Here is a 17,851-nt window from a genome sequence, read left to right on the forward strand (position 1 = left end):
AAATTGAAGATAGTATAAGCAGCCAGTAGGACAACACCAAGCATTCCAACATTTTCATTATAGAGGTGCCAGAGGAGAAGAGGAAGAGCTAAAAATTGGAAATCTATTTGAAAAAATAGTGAAAGAAAACTTCCTTAACTTGGTGAAGTGTAGGGGACCGGTTTGTTTTGGTCTGGCAAATGTGACTCAGCTCTGTATGGAAAACCTACAGAAGCAAAGTGGTGGACAGGGGCCAGACCTTCAAACCGGGTTTTACTGTGGGAATCAGGCCTAGAAAATGCACACAGACTGGCATGGCTTGCTCTTGCTAAAACTCCATCACCCTGGTCTAAAACAACAAATGTGTCTCGTCTATCTTCAAGGTAATTTCCAAAGCCTGTGTGAGTTTTCCCAAGGACAGAGCTAATCAGCTTATCGACATTCCCCTCTGCATGTTATTTTCATTTTCTTGATTGTACCTAAAATGTAGACAATAATATTCTATGTAATAGATAATAAATCTTTCTCTGATGTAAGACCCCAGGAGAATAATAAAAGCCTGTCTAGGCAAGGATCACAGCTCTCTCGTCTTGAGGGAGTGGCCAAGGCACCCATAGACACTCTCCCCTTGAGAGAGCAGCTGTGCCGTTCCCTTTTTCTCCACAGGATTGTTGTCGCCTCTGCATTTATTCTCGTCGTCAGCCACAACAGGCGGACTCTGCTGGCCAGAGTCCACCACAGTGAAGGAAATAGACATGCAAGTCTAGGAAGCACAGAGAGTACCAACAAGATGGATGTAAAGAGAACCACTCCAAGACACGTCATAATTAAAATGCTGAAGGTTAAAAATAAAGAGAGAATCTTTAAAGCAGCAAGAGAAAAGCAGAAAAGCAGGGAAGTTCTAATGAGGCTGTCAGGTGATTTCTCAAAAGAAACTTTTCTGGCTAGAAGGGATTGACAAGCAATATGCAAAGTCATGAAAAGCAGGGACCTACAGCCAAAATTGCTTTACCCAGCAAAGCCATCATTTAGAATCAAAGAGCAGATAAAAAGCTTCCAGACAAGGAGAAACTAAAGGAGTTAATCATCACCAAACCATTATTATATGAAATGTTAAAGGGACTGTTTAAGAAAAAGAAGATCAAAACTATGAATAAAATGGTAATAAACACATATCTATCAAAAACTGAATCTAAGAAACAAACTAAGCAAATGAGAAGAACAGAGACAGAATCATGGATGTAGAAAGTGTTTTGATGGTTGCCAGATAGGAGGGTGGTGTGGGTGAATGGGTGAAGAGGTGAGGGGATTAAGAAGTACAAATGGGTAGTTAAAGAATAGCCACGGAGATGTAAAGTACAGTATAGGAAATGGAGTAGCCAAAGAACCTATACGCATGAACCACAGACATGAACAATGGTGTGGGGATTGCCTGTGGAAGCGGGTGGGACTGGGTGGAGGGGGCAAAGGAGGAAAAATTGGGACAACTGATTGTGCTATTGATTAATAGCATAATCAATAAAATATAATTAAAAAAAGAAATAATAGATGGACCTTCTGATCCACTAATACGCTGTCAACTAAAGCAAAACTGAATCGGCAAAAATTACCCGGGGAAAAGCATCATACTGAGTATTCAACTAATGTAACTGATCCTCCCCACCACCAAATCTTTACTAAAATTTCTAAAGGGTATCCACTTGAAGAGAAGTGCTTCATTTTTAATGCTGACTTCTGTTGTAAGCAAAGTCCAAGTCCAAGGAAGTAAAGAAAAGTGAAAGAAAATTTGAACAAAGGGCCCATCCGGTGCAGGAACCAAACAACCCAGAGGCTGCACAATCCCCAGTTCTCGTATCAGTTATGTAAATTGTGGTAACAATGTCTGGGCTGCAAGAATGGCATTTATTTAGAACACCTTGTGAACATTGACAAAGTTAAAGAAATTTCCATTTTTTCAAAAGGAGTCACAATAGCAAGCCTGGCGATTCCCTTTCATTCAACTTTAACCAGGTGTACTAATAAATCACCAAACTAACAAATAAAATGTTTATTACTTATGGCGGTTTTATTTAAATAATTAGAAGAAATCAATTGTTCATAATGAAAATAAATCTGGCAATTTGCTTACAATCTCACATTTGGAAATAAGTAAAAATTCTGTGAAACACATAAAGGGAAAGGTTACCATTTTCATTAGAAAAAACCACTGGGGGGCAAAGGATAGTACTAACAGAAACACTGAAGTCTCTTGGGTTATGTTTTAAAATGCTTTCATTCACAGATTTTAAAATAGAAACAATAAGTCACCTAATTCTGAAGAAATAAGTTTCTAAATAAGTACATCTCTCATTAATTTAAAATACATTCATCAAAATCACCAGCATGGATAAGTTAAATGATAAGTGATAAATTAAATGCCTGCAATGCATCATAACAGTAATGTTAATATCCAAGCTATTTGATTGGATTATGCTAAACGTTCTGTCCAGATAAAAGAAATGATAACTGACTAAACCCGCAGGACTGCCTGCTTTAGTCCCAGATTGCTTCTGGAGCTGCAGGGGGAAAAATCGATTGACTACTGACGACAACACAATTTATAAAGCACACGTGTCCCCATTCGGTTTCTAATGAGTTATCTAGTGGTTGCCCCAGTTCCTCTGACTTGAAAATCTGTCGCGGGACTGCTTGAAGGAAGAAGCAAAAACATAATTTATATTTGTTTCCAGGATGCTCAGCAGGTGATTAGTGGTAGAGATTGTGGAGTCAAAGTTGTATTTTCCTCTACTTTCTGAAACAAAGTGACACAAAGTATTCCTGTCCACACATACAGTTAGCTCTTTTCCAACTCCCAGTTTTCACCGAGTCAGCTTCGTTTGGTGTGGTTGCCGTAATGGGTTAGCTGACCAGAGAGCATGGGGCTACTCAACCCCCACGGCAATGGGCTGCGCCCCATGGGAGGGGAGAGGAAAGCTACGCTCCAGGCTCTGGAGACCACAGCCACTGTCACTGGATGGAGGAACGCTGCAGCTGTGCTCGGTGCCTATACGCACCTGGGGCTCCTTCCTCCATGATGTCGGTTGCACTGACCCTATGTAGTAGAAACAAACAAACAAAGAAATTTTAGAATTACCATCATTCCCAATCTTTAACAAGGGAGACTCTAATAGTGGCGGCTGAAGAACAGGCCTGAAATATGCGACACAAAATGAACCCATTCCCAGGCCACTCTGGACTCGATTTTTAAAAAAAATTTTTTAGATTTTTTATTTATTTATCTTTAGAGGGGAAGGAGAGAGGGAGAGAAACATCAATGTATGGTTGCCTTTTGTGTGTCCCCTGCTGGGAGTTGGCCTGCAGGGAACCAGCCTGCAACCCAGGCATGTGCCCTGACTGGGAATCGAACCGCGATCCTCTGGTGGACTCGATTTTTTAAAAGTTAAAATAGTTTGGTTGCTTGAGATGACTCAAAGGACTGTGTGTTACCTGACATTGCTCTTTAGCATTCCCTGTGTGTCTCCTCTCTCCCCATCTGGCCCACAATGACTTGAGAACAGAGCTCAGGCGTTAACCGCACTTGCGTTCCTATCCCCTGGCAGGTCGCTCTGCCCCTCTTGTGCGGCTCTGCACTTAACCTGCACCAATTGATGTGGCTGAGGGCAATGGATACGGTTCTCTGGGCCCACCACTAATATAACCTGCGTTTTAATAGGTTTTCCAGGAGCAGAGAAGGAATGGGCAGAGAGCCAATCTTGATCTTTTATCTCATTCTCCACTCTCTTCCCACCTCCAGTTGCCATGTGCACTTTCACCACAGGCATTTATGAGACAGCTGGACATGATGGGGGATGTGCTCACTCAAGTTAGGAGACAGTTATACGAGTGGCCCGCAGAGAACGGATCAGATTGTTTGCAGTCGAGTGAGCAAAAAGAGAAATAGTCCAATCTATTCCTGAGTACTCAGCTGAGTCCTTTGCTCTTTTCTGAATTTAACCATACTCCGGTCAAATCGCTGTACCATTGGTCAATTTGCAAAATATATGTGCCTCTAAAGTAGATTACCTTTATAACAAAGAATTATGTGTTTTTAGCTCTTCAAGAAAAAGTAGTATGTTACTATAAGATATTCCATTACTTTCTAATGCTACTAGTAACAACAAAATCCAAGCAACTTTTGAAAATGAGGAATGTTTTCATTATCTAGGTAACAACACTGGTAACAGTGTATATAACACTCTAATATTTACCGTAATTTTAATAGTTAATTTTTAAGTGTATGTTAATATTCAGGGTCTTCCTCAAATTAGAAAGTGGAGTTCTACTGAATTGGATTCCATGGCAATACATGTATGAGCAGTATATTTATAGCATGTTTTTAAAATAAGAGGCCTATATTCTCTCCACAAGGAAATATGATGAGAGTATGGTTAGTAAGCATATTTGTGAAGGACAAATATCAGAAAATATAAGTGCAGCTTAAATACCAGCAGATGAACTATTTTTGTTGGCTCAAAGTTTCTCTGTACCTTTCTCAAGGCTTATGATACAACCTTGTTCTCTAAGTTATGAAACAGATCTTTGACATCTGAGACTAAAGCCAAAGAAGCTTAGCATAACACAACTGTCAAAGGTGTTGTGTCAAAGCATATCCAACTCCATTTCTACCTGAGGCAGATTGAGTTCCAGAGCAGCCTGAGGACATGGATTGATTCTGTGGGCCCCCTCCCAGGGGCATGGCTGGATTTCCCAGGTGCCCAGTCATCCAGCTGAGGGTTAGCCCCTGATAAGACCTGAACACTCCCTGATCCCTAGGAACCCCCTCCCCCTGCCCCGATCCACTTAAGTTTACAGGAACCTTTCCTACTACAACTTGAAACACATTTTCTAGGAGCCATTGGCAATTTCACTGCAGTTATTCTTACAGCTACTGATATAAACCCAAACCTCAAGAATGACCTCAAAACCCACCCTAACTCTAAATAAGGAGTCAACTCATGGTGTGCTTGCTCAGAGTTGTGAGTGAACACAGTAACCTCACTTAAGACAGGAATCCAGTCCAAATATCTTTCTCTGAGGCTCAGTGGCATTTCAATACAGCCCAGCTGCTCACATAGCTTATCCATTCTAACTGTTGTTTCTGTACTTAGATGAGACCTTTATCATTCAGGAAGGCATTCAGGATGAAGGTGAAGATAACCACCGGCCCGGCCCCTGGGAGAAAACCTGGCCGACATCTGCTGCCTGGACATCTGGAAGGGCCGCAGGTTGATTCCCATTGCTGAGATTCTGGTGTTCCTTCACAACCACGAACTACAGACAGCAAAAGTGAGGGAGAAAGAGAACATTGTACAACTCGTAAATTATTTCAACATATGTGAAATCAGAGTTTATGGCTTCCTCATGTTCATCCTACGGAAGCTGAAAGCTGAAAGAAAGCCCCTGTCAAATTTATTTCTCTGGCTAACGAAAAATTTAGTTTCAATTGGGAAATTTAATTTAAAGCAACCAGCCCCTATCAATACCTCTACTGAACAATCTATCCTGATTCTAAAATCCCAACTTTTGGGTCATGTGCTGTTTTATTTTAAGCAATCCAAGAATCTGTAAGTGTTCTAACCATGGCCAATGGGCCAGAAAAATAGTAGCTCATATATGTATGTGCTCCAACTTTTCCCACATATGTGTGTTCAGTTAATAAAATCCATTTAAACACGCTGCCAATTTCTAAGTAATTGGGGTCATGCGTGGGTAGTAATAACTAACAGTGCAACTACTATTTGTAGGGATCCATCCAATGCTTTTCCAGGCTGAACACCGTGGGAACCAAAATTCTAAATGGCAGGCTCAGAAAGCATTTCCCTGTAGTCAACAAAATGATTGTTTTTATTATTTGTATTATTCACAATTGATGTGGTACTCGCAATGGAGGCTGACCGGAGTTCACTGGCTCACACCAAATAAATTAGATATTAAAATAGATCAATGATAAAAGAAAAGAAAAGAAGTGACCCCAGACCCCAGGACAAAGGATGGAGTTTGGTGAAGTCCTTCCTTGAGGATCAGTGACTTCGAGGATAGGCTGCCCCAGGTTAGGTTTCAGCTGGCGAAGCTCAATTGGTTCAGACATGGGCCCAGAGGAAGGGCCATAAGTCAGCGACACAATGAAGAGAAGGGGATGGATACAAACCTTGTTCACATTTCTCTCTGAGAGAAGTGTAGAAAGGAATGATGAGTGGAGCTGATTAGGGAGGATACGTTGATCGTGGAAGAGTGGACCCCTGAACACGTGTTTTCATTTTCTTATTGTCCACAACACTAATCACCCTCCTGTTCTGCAAAATCAATACACGGCTCTCTGTGTATGGGCACATACCTATTATTTATGGCTCAAGTCAAACTCAGCCCTCTGAACTGCCCATTTCCAACTATATGTCTCTCTGTGAGAAGAACATAGGTCCCTAAGTCTCTGACTGAGATGGGATGGCCGCTGATAGAACCAGACTTGTTTCTGCTGCTTCTCCTCCTGGTCTGGGAGCTCAGCTCTGTCCTGCTCTCGCTGATTTCTGCAGCAGCGGTTGGCATTGGCAACACTTATGGTGGTGCCCTGGGAACTGCGCTCAGGAGCCCGGGCCGCCGACCGCAGCTCTGAGACCACAAGCTGCTCGGGACAATGGCAAGCACTTTTGATTTTTTAAAAAATAAGATATACACAGACTGTGTGCCTCCTTCTCCTATGATTGAAGTTGGATGAATTAAACTTGCTACCCCAAACCTGAATGAAACACGACACAGACCGATAAGTCAATCTAGAAATAATTTAGAAGTCCACTAGGTCATAAGGCCTGAAAGAACTGAGGACATTCTAGGGCTCAGTTCAGCCAGAATCACACACTCATGGAATCTCTAGACAGAAGGAGACTTGGAGCTGATCTAATTTAGATCCCTTGGTGTCCTGGAGATGAAGCAGCGGTCCAGTGACCTGCTGAAAATTAGACAGCCAATTGGTGGCAGAGTAAGGCTAGAATTTGTATTTCTTATTGTATTTCCATACTCAAATTCAACCATAAAATAAGTATATGCTGAATACCTATAACAGGCAGGACACTTGTTAGTCAAAAATATAGCTATAGGAAAGCTATTCTCTGGGAATGCACCTGAGGTGGAAATCGGGCAGAATGATGTGAGAAGGACCCCAAAACGTGCCTTTGCCCCTTCATAATCTCTCCTTAAGACCCTTTCCCTGCTTTCCCACAAGTTTCAATCCCTTTTGGACTTGCCATATATTCTAGCCTCATCCATGACGTATCCTGCAAATTATACCAATAGCACACAGTGGACCAATCAAGTCATCTCTGACAGGTTTCTGGAAACCAAAATTCCAAGTTTCAGGGGTTTAGCCTGTCTCAAGTCTGCCCTCTAGTGTTCTAGATTCAGTTACTGAAGTGGGTGTTCAGAACCTGAGTACACACTGATGCCAGATAAAACACAGGACACCTGGTTGAATTTGAATTTAACCCTACACTTCCGGGTATTCATTAGAATCGAACTAAGTGTCCTGTATTTTTGATTTGCAGAATCTGGCAACTATTTTGCTGCTGAAGTTCAGGGATTTAAAATGTTTGTGAGAAATGAAATATGAAGACAAAAACCTTGGGTTTTTAAGACATCCATCGGAAGGGGATCACCTAAAAATTGGGAAACACTTTTTGCTTACACATCAAAATCTAAGTTATAGGAAGAAACTACAGAATGGGGGGGGGGGAAGACTCCATCAGTTTCTCATGTCATTAAGTTACAGCGCTCCTGTTGCCTGTTGGGTTATTTCACTTTAGGGCAGAGATTCCCACCCACCCCCGCACCCACCCAGGATTGCCCCACTCACTGTGGTGCCAACAACATTAGCACCCCCTGGAAGCTATGACAGCTGCCAGTCTCTCTGAACTCAGAAGAACAGGAAAAAATGCACTGGGATTAATATAAAGCCAATTTCTTTATGTATTTTGGTCACATTACCCAAGGTTGGGGGCAAGAGGCCGTCCCAGCCTCTGTGTCTGCAGGCCTGCTAACGCTTGCTTCTCTGTTCGACTCTTCGTACGGGCTTTCTGGACTTTTTGATAGCAGCTTCTGAGTCCTGCAGCCAAAGAAAAATGCGAGACAGTCTCAAAACCAAACAAGAGTGGCCTGCTCAGTGGTGTGCGGGGACAACAACTATGTTTGCTACTGAAATTTAGGTACTTAAATGCATGGGAGAGAACAAATATTAAGAAAACTATGTGGAAACACAACTTTGGGTTTTTAAGGCACTATTTTCTGTAGAAGTTTCCAGATAATGTTTCACTTTTTCCAACGTTCGGTGAGATGTGGGGCAGCAGAGTGGGGGTGAAGTGGGGAGCCCTGTGTTTATTTATCTGTGGACAGACACGTCTGCTGAGTACCAGCTACACCCCGGACACTGTCCTGGTACTGGGAATGCAGCAGCCAAACAACAAAAACCCCAAGGCACACAGCTAACTAGGGCAGCCCAGGAGCTGGGTCATAATGGAACGGCTCCCAGGCTCCTTCCCCTGGGTCGCTGCATTCTGCTCACAGGCCTTACTGGCAAGAACACAAAGAGTGGAAGACCCGAGAGCGTATTGTCTCATAGTTGCCAAGCCAAGAAACAGGTTAGATCTTCCGCCCCTGAATTGGGTTTTACAAATACTTACTTGGTTGATAAACATCAGGCACTAAGTCTATACCATGTATGGTGTCATGCTCTAGGGAGGACTGGGGAGATGGAGGGGGCTCTAGTATTAAGGTGATATCCCTGTCCCCAAAGTAGTGGCTTCTAGAGGGAGAGAGACAGGTGTGTAACACATAAAGTAGCCGCAGAGTGCAGGCAAGGATGGAAATGGGGTGGTGAAACCGCCAGCCAGCCTCCAGATTCCCAAACTGCACTGCCGCCTCGGGTCCACAGCAGCCTAATTCCCTGCAGGAGGGCATGCCCAGGGCCAGTAGGCCTGTCTACACACCTGAACTAGGGCAAGAGACAGGTGGGAGCTGCTGTGGAAACCCCGTCTCAGGAGCTGTGAATTCAATGTGAGGGATGTTCCCAGGAAATGGTGTGGCTAGTTCCAGAACATTGAACCAAGTGGCTAATGTAATCAGTTTTAAAGTGGCAATGTTGCAATTTGTGACAGAATACTTCCTATTGTTTCAAAAATTTAGATTCATGAAGTAATAATATAACAATACCTTAAAGATTATTTAGTTTCACAATCTTTTGAGAGATACATGAGACAAATAGTGTCAAGCAATCTAGATGCGACAGACAAGGACTGATACAAAGTGAGGAATAACTGACTCTAAAGAGTGACAAAAACTCATAACTCAGTGTCAGGGCTGTATTTATTGGCATACTTTAGTGACATGGCAATATTTAGACTGGCAGTTTTAATTTTGATTTTATCAGAAACAATACAGCTACAGTACAAACATAGTCAAGAACATAGCTGAAAATCTGCAGTGGGATGAGTAGCTTCACTGGCCAGAAGCTTGGTAAAAAACCATAGGTAATATGGCTTGGTAAGTAACCAGAGATTTGTTCAGAAAAAACTTCACAACTCTGAATGCATTTCAGCCAAAAAAGAGGGAAAGAGTTCAGGTGAGTTTTCTTTTTTTTTAAAATCCTCACCAGAGGGCATTATTTTATCACTGAGAGAGAGAGAGAGAGAGAAATAGATATAGATAGATAGATAGATAGATAGATAGATAGATAGATAGATAGATAGATATTGGTTTCCCTCTCCTACATGCTCCAACTGGGAACTGAACCTGTAACCTGGGTATGTGCCCTGACCAGAATTGAACCCTCAACCCTTGGGTCTACAGGACGACACTCCAACCAACTGAGCCACACCAGCCAGGGCTGACCAGTGTTTTTTTGAAAAACTAGTCCTTATCATTTTTTATTCTAGGTGTACAGGGATCAGAGGCTAGAGACATTTTTATCTGTGTAAAGTCTGTGGTCATCTTTCAGCTGAGATGGTTTTTGAATTATAAGTAAGAAAAGCCAGCAATCTGCCATTGGCTCTCAATCCAGAGCTCTGAAGAACACCGACAGAACATAAAATATGCATACTATGCCACAGCAGAGTAAGAAAAAAATTTAATAATTATGGCACACATAAACTTAAGTTTCTTGCTCCCAATTTTTTCTACACTTTTATTTGCCAAGCATTTACTTTTCTTTTGTCATTCTGTCCAATGGGATGAGGCACTTATTATTTAATATTCTTTCCACAGACCTCTAAGAGACTGGTTGAATACCATGCTACAAACTACTGATGTACCACTGAATTAAAATTTCAAGTTGTGCCTGAGAATCTTATGTCTTGAGATTGAAAACAGTTTGGAACATGTGACTCTTTGGGAGCAGATTACAGTTCCTAGAAAGTCATAATAATAACAGATAGGTCCTAAATGCCAGACCCACACTAAATTCTTCACTTAGATTCACTCTGTTTCACAGTAACTCTGAAGTGCTATTTTTGTTCCCATTTTATAGCAAAGGAAATCATTGAAGACAAAGGTCTGGTGACATGTATTTAAACAGGAACTGGGAATCAAACCAGTGCAGTCTGTTCTAGAGCTCATGCTCTTAACCACGACACCAGGACACAGCAGGACCCCGGACAAGCACGTCTCAAATGCTATTTTGAATTCTCTATTATGCAAGACATTCAACATTTGAGTGTTTGTGTGGTACCAGCAAGTGTGGCTGGACTTGTATCAGCAGATGGTGCTGGGGGCTCTGTATATCCCAGAAAACCAGGACCATTTAAGTTAAGTGGGTCTGAGGTTTTTGGCCATAAAATGATGAGACCAAATCAGATAATTCAACAGAGCTCCCTTCTGCCGCAAAGCGTTAAAACTCACTGATTTTGTACAACACAAACTATAACAGAACATAAAATGTTCCTCAGTTTTGAGGGCAGTGGAGAGTGCAGTCCTACTTTCTAAGAAAATGTAAAATCAACATTGTAATGTTAATTAATTCACCCTAATGTAGTGTGGTTTTTTAAATCCTCACCAGAGGGTATTTTTTATTATTGATTTAGAGAGAGGGAGGAAGGGAGAGAGAGAGAAATATCAATGTGAGAGAGAAACATTGATCAGTTGCCTCCAGTACACGCCCTGACCAGGAATTGAACCCACAACCTTTTGGTATACAGGATGATGCTTCAACCCACTGAGCAACCCAACCAGGACTAGTGGCAATTTTTAAAAAGCAAATGTACAAATATTATTTCACAGTTTTTAACTTTTAACTTGTATTATTATTACTTTTTAAAGATTTTTATTTATTTATTTTTAGAGAGGAGAAGGGAGGGAGAAAAAGAGGGAGAGAAACATCAATGTGTGGTTGCCTCTAGCTTGCCCCCAACTGGAGACCTGGCTCATGACCCAGGCATGTGCCCTGACTGGGAATCGAACTGGAGACCCTTTTGTTCGCAGGCTGGTGCTCAACCCACTGAGTCCCACCAGCCAGGGCAGTACTGGTTTTCTTGAAATAAAGTTAATACTTTGTGGCAAATCCACTCAATGGAAGGCAGCTATGAAAAAAATGACCGTGACACAGGCTGTGGGGGTGCAGTGGAGGGGAGGAAAGCAGGTACAAGAAAAAGGTGGAAGATAAAATTGCACCGTGAAATGAACGATACAGGTGTGTGGACAAGGGCTGGAATGGACCAGGCAAAGGGAAACCACTGCAGCTTTAGAGCAGGGAAATCCCACACCACTTGCTTTCTGTTATTGTTATTCCACGTTTGAAATGTATTATAGTAAAGACGGAGATTGACTAGCTCTGTAGAAGGTAGGAGTTCTCCAGGGGTGGGGGGCTCGTTAGAAGCTGCACGTGCCAACGGGAAGAAAGTGTCACCTGTAGTAGTGAGCGCCCCACAGCACCAGGAGCAGCAGCAGGACGAGCGCCACCACGCAGACAGCCACCACGGTGATGTTCCGCTGCCGCCGCCCCTGGTCAGCATGGCGCAGCTCCCACCACCTCAGGTCTTGGTGCTGACATCGCTCCCCCACGTAGCCAACAATGCAACTGTGGCAGCAGACAAACAGAGGTCAGCTGTAAGCCCTCCGCGAACATGGTTATACTTCTCAGACACGATATTCAGCTGTCTCTCAATCTCGTGTCCAGACCCAGCTTTTCGGAAGCACACGGGAAATCCATCAGGGCTCAGCACCCTGCTTTACTGGTTGACGCTGCACGGACTCCGCCTGCGGTCTGTTTGCACACCGCCTCAAAGAGGCATTGCAGAACATTGATTAAAGATCAATTACTCTCAGGCTAAAATCCTGAGGAGTTACCTCTAAGACCAACACAAAGCAACTTTGCCCTAAGAGCCAAGAGAATTTTCGAACAAATGTTTGGCCAGAATGCAATGAAATCTGAATTCTAAGGAAAGGAAGAGTTTGAAAGCAGAGTCCTTTACTTGAGGGCAGGCCACACAACAATGTGAGTGAGAAAGCGCTGCCTACCCTATGGAGGGAACTTTTGTTTTTTTAATTACCACAGGCTCGAGAGACAAGCTCTCAGTGGCGACAGGCAAGCATTTCCCTACTTTCTTCAAGGGGGGAGGGGGGGCGACTAAATGGAGGAATAAAAGAGGCATTCACCAACAAACATCCTGCTATTTCAGTAGTAAAATTGTTACTAGAGTTACCAACAACAGCCAACAAACGTTGTGAACCTTCCAATGAAAGTAAATGAAACAATGCTGCCATCTACTGGGAATGTACGCTTCGGAAACTACTGGGACCTTGGGTAGTTTAGTTTATCATTCTCCACCAGAGCGTACATTTAAAAAATATCCTGTTAAATATTTTGTGATGCTTGGTCGTTAGGAATTTCATCCCCCTGCCCCTGCACCAACTATCCATCTATTTGTGCCGCCACCATCTTCCAAAAGGACATGAAGGAATGAATACACAGAGAACAGACACCAGACCCCTCAGTGGGAAGGGACAGCAGGGAAAAAGCAGGAGTCAAAGCCTCCAAGGATCTGCATTCTGCCCTAGTTCTACCTTGAGTTGGTCATAGGAGCTTTGGTGAATCACTCTCCGAGAGTAGGGAAATGACGTAGCATCCGTTAAGCACCTCATGTGTTTGACAGACACGGTGCTGGGCACTTCTACTTACTTTATTCTTGACAGCACATTCCCATTTTATAGATGAGGAAAGGGAGGTTCCGAGGGGCTTCCATAATTTGTGCCAGGTTGCTCAGCTAGTGAATAGCAGGTGCCATTCAAATGGTTCTCTGATTTCGAAGACTATGTTGTTCCTACCACACTGGCCTGCTTCCAAAAGGGGGTTTAAGCAACATGTACTTCCGAAAGCCTGTTCCTCTAGAACTGACCAGGCCAGAGAGGGCAGGATGTGAGTCACAGGACTATCCAGGGACTCCAGGCTTTCCTAGATACTGTTTCAATTCAAGTTAACTCAGTTATGGACATTTACAATCAGTGACTGGCACACATGTTTAAATGGTTGGCATTAAAGGGGCCACACCTCAAATTTTCTCGGAGATTTGAGGGTTTCAAGGAATGGAGGCCACAGCAGGCTGCAACACCTGAGCCTCTGTGAGTCTAATGAGGCCCAGAGCCTTCTGTCAGTAACTCAAAAGTTCGCAAGCATGGGCCACACACCACCATTTCTTTGGGTTATTGAGTTCTTATCTTAAACCAAACAAAAGATTCCCTGGCCAACTATGTTTCATTTGCTATGGTCAAGGAATTTCAAGAAATTCTAGACTAACTAAAGGTCAACGAGATTTTTTCACCCATTATGATGTGCCATGAATCAAAAATTGAAGGCTAGAGTATGCCATGCTTTTCAAATTGATCACACGACACATTTTCAAATGAAACATTTCACAGTGCCAGTGCTAGGGGGCCTTGGCCTGAGGAAGACCTGCCTGGAAGGGTGTGCGTTGGTTCCAAGCCAGACCAGAGTGAGTGAGGACCTCCCTGGGCTCAGGGGGTGCCGAGAATCTCCAGTTCAGGAACTGCTGAGGTAGCCCACTGGCATGGAGACCCCAGTTGTCACACCCCCACGTTCCTGGGCAGCCAGGGGCCCCCGTTTTCCAAGCAAAGAAAGAAGAGGTCCCTGTTTAAGCCCGTTCAGAGCACTAGGAACACTGTGTGGAATGCTCCCTACGAAGTGTTTCTAATGAAAGTGGGACGGGCAAGCTCCCTACAGATGGGCTTTTATGGAATTAAAAAAATACAAGGTAAGGTCTTTGGGAAGAGGGAAGGTTTGAATGTTTGATTAAACCACAGTTATATTAAATTCAGACTTCAAAAACAAAGTCCTGACCCAAATGAATGGGAACTCGTTCTATTTTCAATATTGCTTTTGATTAAAGGTCCTTCAATTTGAGCCTTATCTCCAGTTAGTCGTTTTGTAACAACTCGTACTCAAAAATATTACCAGAGGAACATATTTTCATCAAGATTTAATGACAGAAAGAAAAGTAATGTGCTAGAGTTTCTAAACTGTTTAATGAATTGACACTACCAGGTCCAAGTAGAAATATCATACCAATGGCAATACCTAACCCAGCAGTGCCCTTCATGTTATCATAAAGTCTTTTATAAAAACAAAAGACGACCTAATAAACTCGGACATGTGTTTTCATAACTTCATTATTTGGGAGAATAAGAAACCATGAATAGGTAGAAACAACTTCTTATTCTCAAAATCAAGAGTACTAGATTTATATTAGGTGGGAAAATGACAGCATGTGGATATGAATATAAAAGCAGATTTTTATTAGAACTGAGTTGTTTTTGCTAATATCCACAAGCATTTTTCATTACTTTTGTCAGGCTGACATGATTCATAATATAAGGCCATACGCTTTGTCACAGAACATAACTTAATTCTAATAATTTAGACTGTTTCTGCTGATAAATATGAAAAGCCTTTAAACTCATAGCTATTATTTGTGAGAACGAGAACACTGTATCACTCCTTCCTTAGACACAGAGAAAATTATCAGTGAGTCAGGCGTCTAGCATTAGGAGGCCTATTTGTTGCTCGGATTCTGTGAATTCCCTCATATTGCCTTCAAAACATGACAGCAACAGAAAGTAAAACTGATGCAGAGTGAGACACTGTGCGTGTCCCTCTCTGAAAGGCCCAGGGGGAGGTTCTCCGTGAGTGTGGCCGAGCACCTCATGGTGTTGGGACTTCAGCTCGACACTGCTCCACAATGACACTGTGAAGTCACTGAGGGGACCAAACGGGAGCACAAAGCAGTGGTGTTTGCATCCACAGTTGTCACAAAACAACAAAGGTTAAACATCAACTATTAGGAACTTAAAAAAAAATATATGTATATGTATATACGTGAGTTTTGAGAACTGAAGGCAAAAAGTCCAGTACAAAAACCTGCAACACGTTTGTAAATTCAGACACATACCATGGATGCTGTCCACATATTTGGCAGAAAGTAAATCAAAGTTTTAAGGAATTCCCTCAAAACCTAAGCTTTTAACCAGAATGAGAAGTTTAATTACCAGACTGCATCATTAGTGACATCAAGTTATTTAAGTCAAAGGTAAAAATCGCCAATTCCTTAAGTGTGTATTTAGCACTGGCAGCTGCGGGGTGGAGGGGTGGGGAGAGGAGGGGTGAGATGTGATCTGCAGGGAGAGTGCAGCACACATACAGACAATTTATATATGATTATTTATCTATTTTCCCTAAGGAAAAACCTAATTATTGAAAATTTTCCTTAATGTAAATTTTGCAAATGAGCTGAAAGTTATGGGCTGCAGTGGCACACTTCTGTGCCTCAGGAAGACGGTCGGACTTACTTGCACGCGTAGCTGTCCACGGATTCGATGTACATACACACACCGCCGTGGAGGCAGTACCCTGCGTGTGATGGGGGGCATTCTGAGTAAGCATTTCTCACAGAATAGCGGCTGTCCTCCCTGAGATGAGGGGCTGGAGTCGAGTCTAGAAGAATCAAAGGTGGTACTTTTATTTTCTGAAGCAATCAGCATCATCTTCCAAGTGCAGTTATCCTCCTGCTTTTCGGAAGTTTGCCTTACTCCATTTCACATTATGAAAGACCTATACTAATGCACTGTTTTGCTAACCAAAAGAAATCCGAAGAGGGTTTTTGTTTTAATAAAAAGAGGCGAAAGTGAAAATAGCGTTCAGCATTTGCTTTGCCTGAGCCCTTGGAAACCCAGAGCCCCACCAGCTGCCCCAGCAGCTCCTTCCCCAGGAACCAAGGGAGCATCTCAGCACCAAGCTGCCACAAGTTTGAGCTCTGTGAGCATCCGCGCTTCATCTCCGTTTGTTTTGTGCACCCATTAGCAGGACCTGTTCTAAGGCATTTTAAGAGCTCATGAGGACATTAACCCTTAGTGTAAAACTGGACATAATTAAGAGTATGAATGGACAGGTTATTTGTTTGGGGGGGGGGCGGTCAAGGAATGCTAAAAATTTTTTCCATATGAATTAAGGGTAGTAATTGCTCTTTCACTTTACTTCATTTCAGCTTTCGGATGGCAGGGGCAACCTGTATCATCATTGGGAACTAGTGGCTGTGAACACTTTGGGACCTAGTGTCTCTCAGGGACAGTAGAACTATCACAGCGACCACAGTTTCACTGTCCTAACCAGACTTTATGTCATTCACCATGAAGAGAGCCATTCTTTCTGCAGGTTCAGTGTTTTTGGAGGCAAAGAAGAGAATGGTCAATCCTAAGACACCGAATGCATGCAGAGTCACGGATCTCATCGTTAAAGCACATCAGTCATCCACACACACACACTGTATAAAATGACAGTGGGCTTTAAGAGGGTCTCACCGAACCGCAGTATCTCATTATGACTTATAAACCACCCACCAATACACAGCCCACTACCCCACTATCCTGGGAGTCTCAAAAATTTCTCCCACACAAGGATTTCTTCTAAAAGCTATTAAAGTTTCAGGGGAAACCTCCAAGACAAGACTGGTCATGTTGAGAGACAGGAAATGTTACTGTACACAGAAAATGCCAGAGTGGTAAAGTGCCTTCCACTGACTGGTTCACCACACAGTAAAAGGAAAACATTGGGATGTGTGGCTGACTGTGTAAATATTAGCAGGCTTCCAATACCTTTAAGAACAAATTATTTGAGGAAAAAAAAGACCCAAGCAAGCACAGAATGATCCTTTATTAGGAGACTTTCTGCTTGTAGAGCTGAGGGGGATAAATAGCTGGCAGAGGAAAGGGCCCTGACCCTGGTGCCCAGGTCTGGGAAGCCAGTCCTGCTGGGCTGTGGGTGCTAAGGAGACTGGGTTCTGGGGAGAGGCCACAGGAAGCAGGAGAAGACCACTGCAAACACTTTTAAAAGAAAGAAAAAAAAAAGATCTGGAGTCCTAATTCAGATAATCAAAAACAGTGACTTTTTAAAGTAATATTTTAAATTTCTTGAAAGTGATTTAAAATGCCGAAAGTCCAGTCATCCTCCCCAACCTACCCTGCCCTGCAGTTTTCCAGTAGCCCGAGAAACTGACATTACAAATCAGCATCTTAGCCGCATGGGTAAAGAGAACCCCCGTGTTGCCACTTTTATTGAACTGTGGGTGGTTGCCTCTCATGCACCCTCTACTGGGGACCTTGCTGCAACCCAGGCATGTGCCCTGATTGGGAATTGAACCGGCATTCCTTTGGTTCACAGGCTAGTGCTTAAACCACTGAGCCACACCAGCCAGGGTGTAAACCAAATGATTTCTAAAATCTCAAATGCAAATACACTTGGGTACAGAATTTTCCAGAATCAAGTTCCTCCTTTTGGATCTAGATCTCCCAC

At 42.9% G+C, this 17,851-nt stretch overlaps 1 protein-coding gene across 5 annotated transcripts in view; it reads right to left on the reverse strand.

Moving 5' to 3' along the window:
• Positions 1-2,767: 2,767 nt before the first annotated feature.
• The window catches only part of EGF (epidermal growth factor), a 95,710-nt gene continuing 80,626 nt past the window's right edge, over positions 2,768-17,851 (reverse strand). For 3 of the 5 annotated variants that reach the window (XM_037031831.1, XM_037031829.1, XM_037031834.1), the window contains 5 exons: positions 15,853-15,997; positions 11,900-12,070; positions 7,993-8,110; positions 5,128-5,289; positions 2,768-3,070 (listed from right to left, as the gene is read on the reverse strand). In XM_037031831.1, the coding sequence (XP_036887726.1) occupies positions 5,155-5,289; positions 7,993-8,110; positions 11,900-12,070; positions 15,853-15,997 (569 nt within the window). In that variant the 3' untranslated portion in view covers positions 2,768-3,070; positions 5,128-5,154. The remainder of the gene's footprint in view (positions 3,071-5,127; positions 5,290-7,992; positions 8,111-11,899; positions 12,071-15,852; positions 15,998-17,851) is intronic. The other 2 variants (XM_037031830.1, XM_037031832.1) reach the window with 2 other exon arrangements.

This window comes from Sturnira hondurensis, unplaced genomic scaffold (assembly GCF_014824575.4).
Source record: "Sturnira hondurensis isolate 20B ecotype Veracruz unplaced genomic scaffold, ASM1482457v3 Scaffold0021214, whole genome shotgun sequence".
NCBI classification, from domain to species: domain Eukaryota; kingdom Metazoa; phylum Chordata; class Mammalia; order Chiroptera; family Phyllostomidae; genus Sturnira; species Sturnira hondurensis.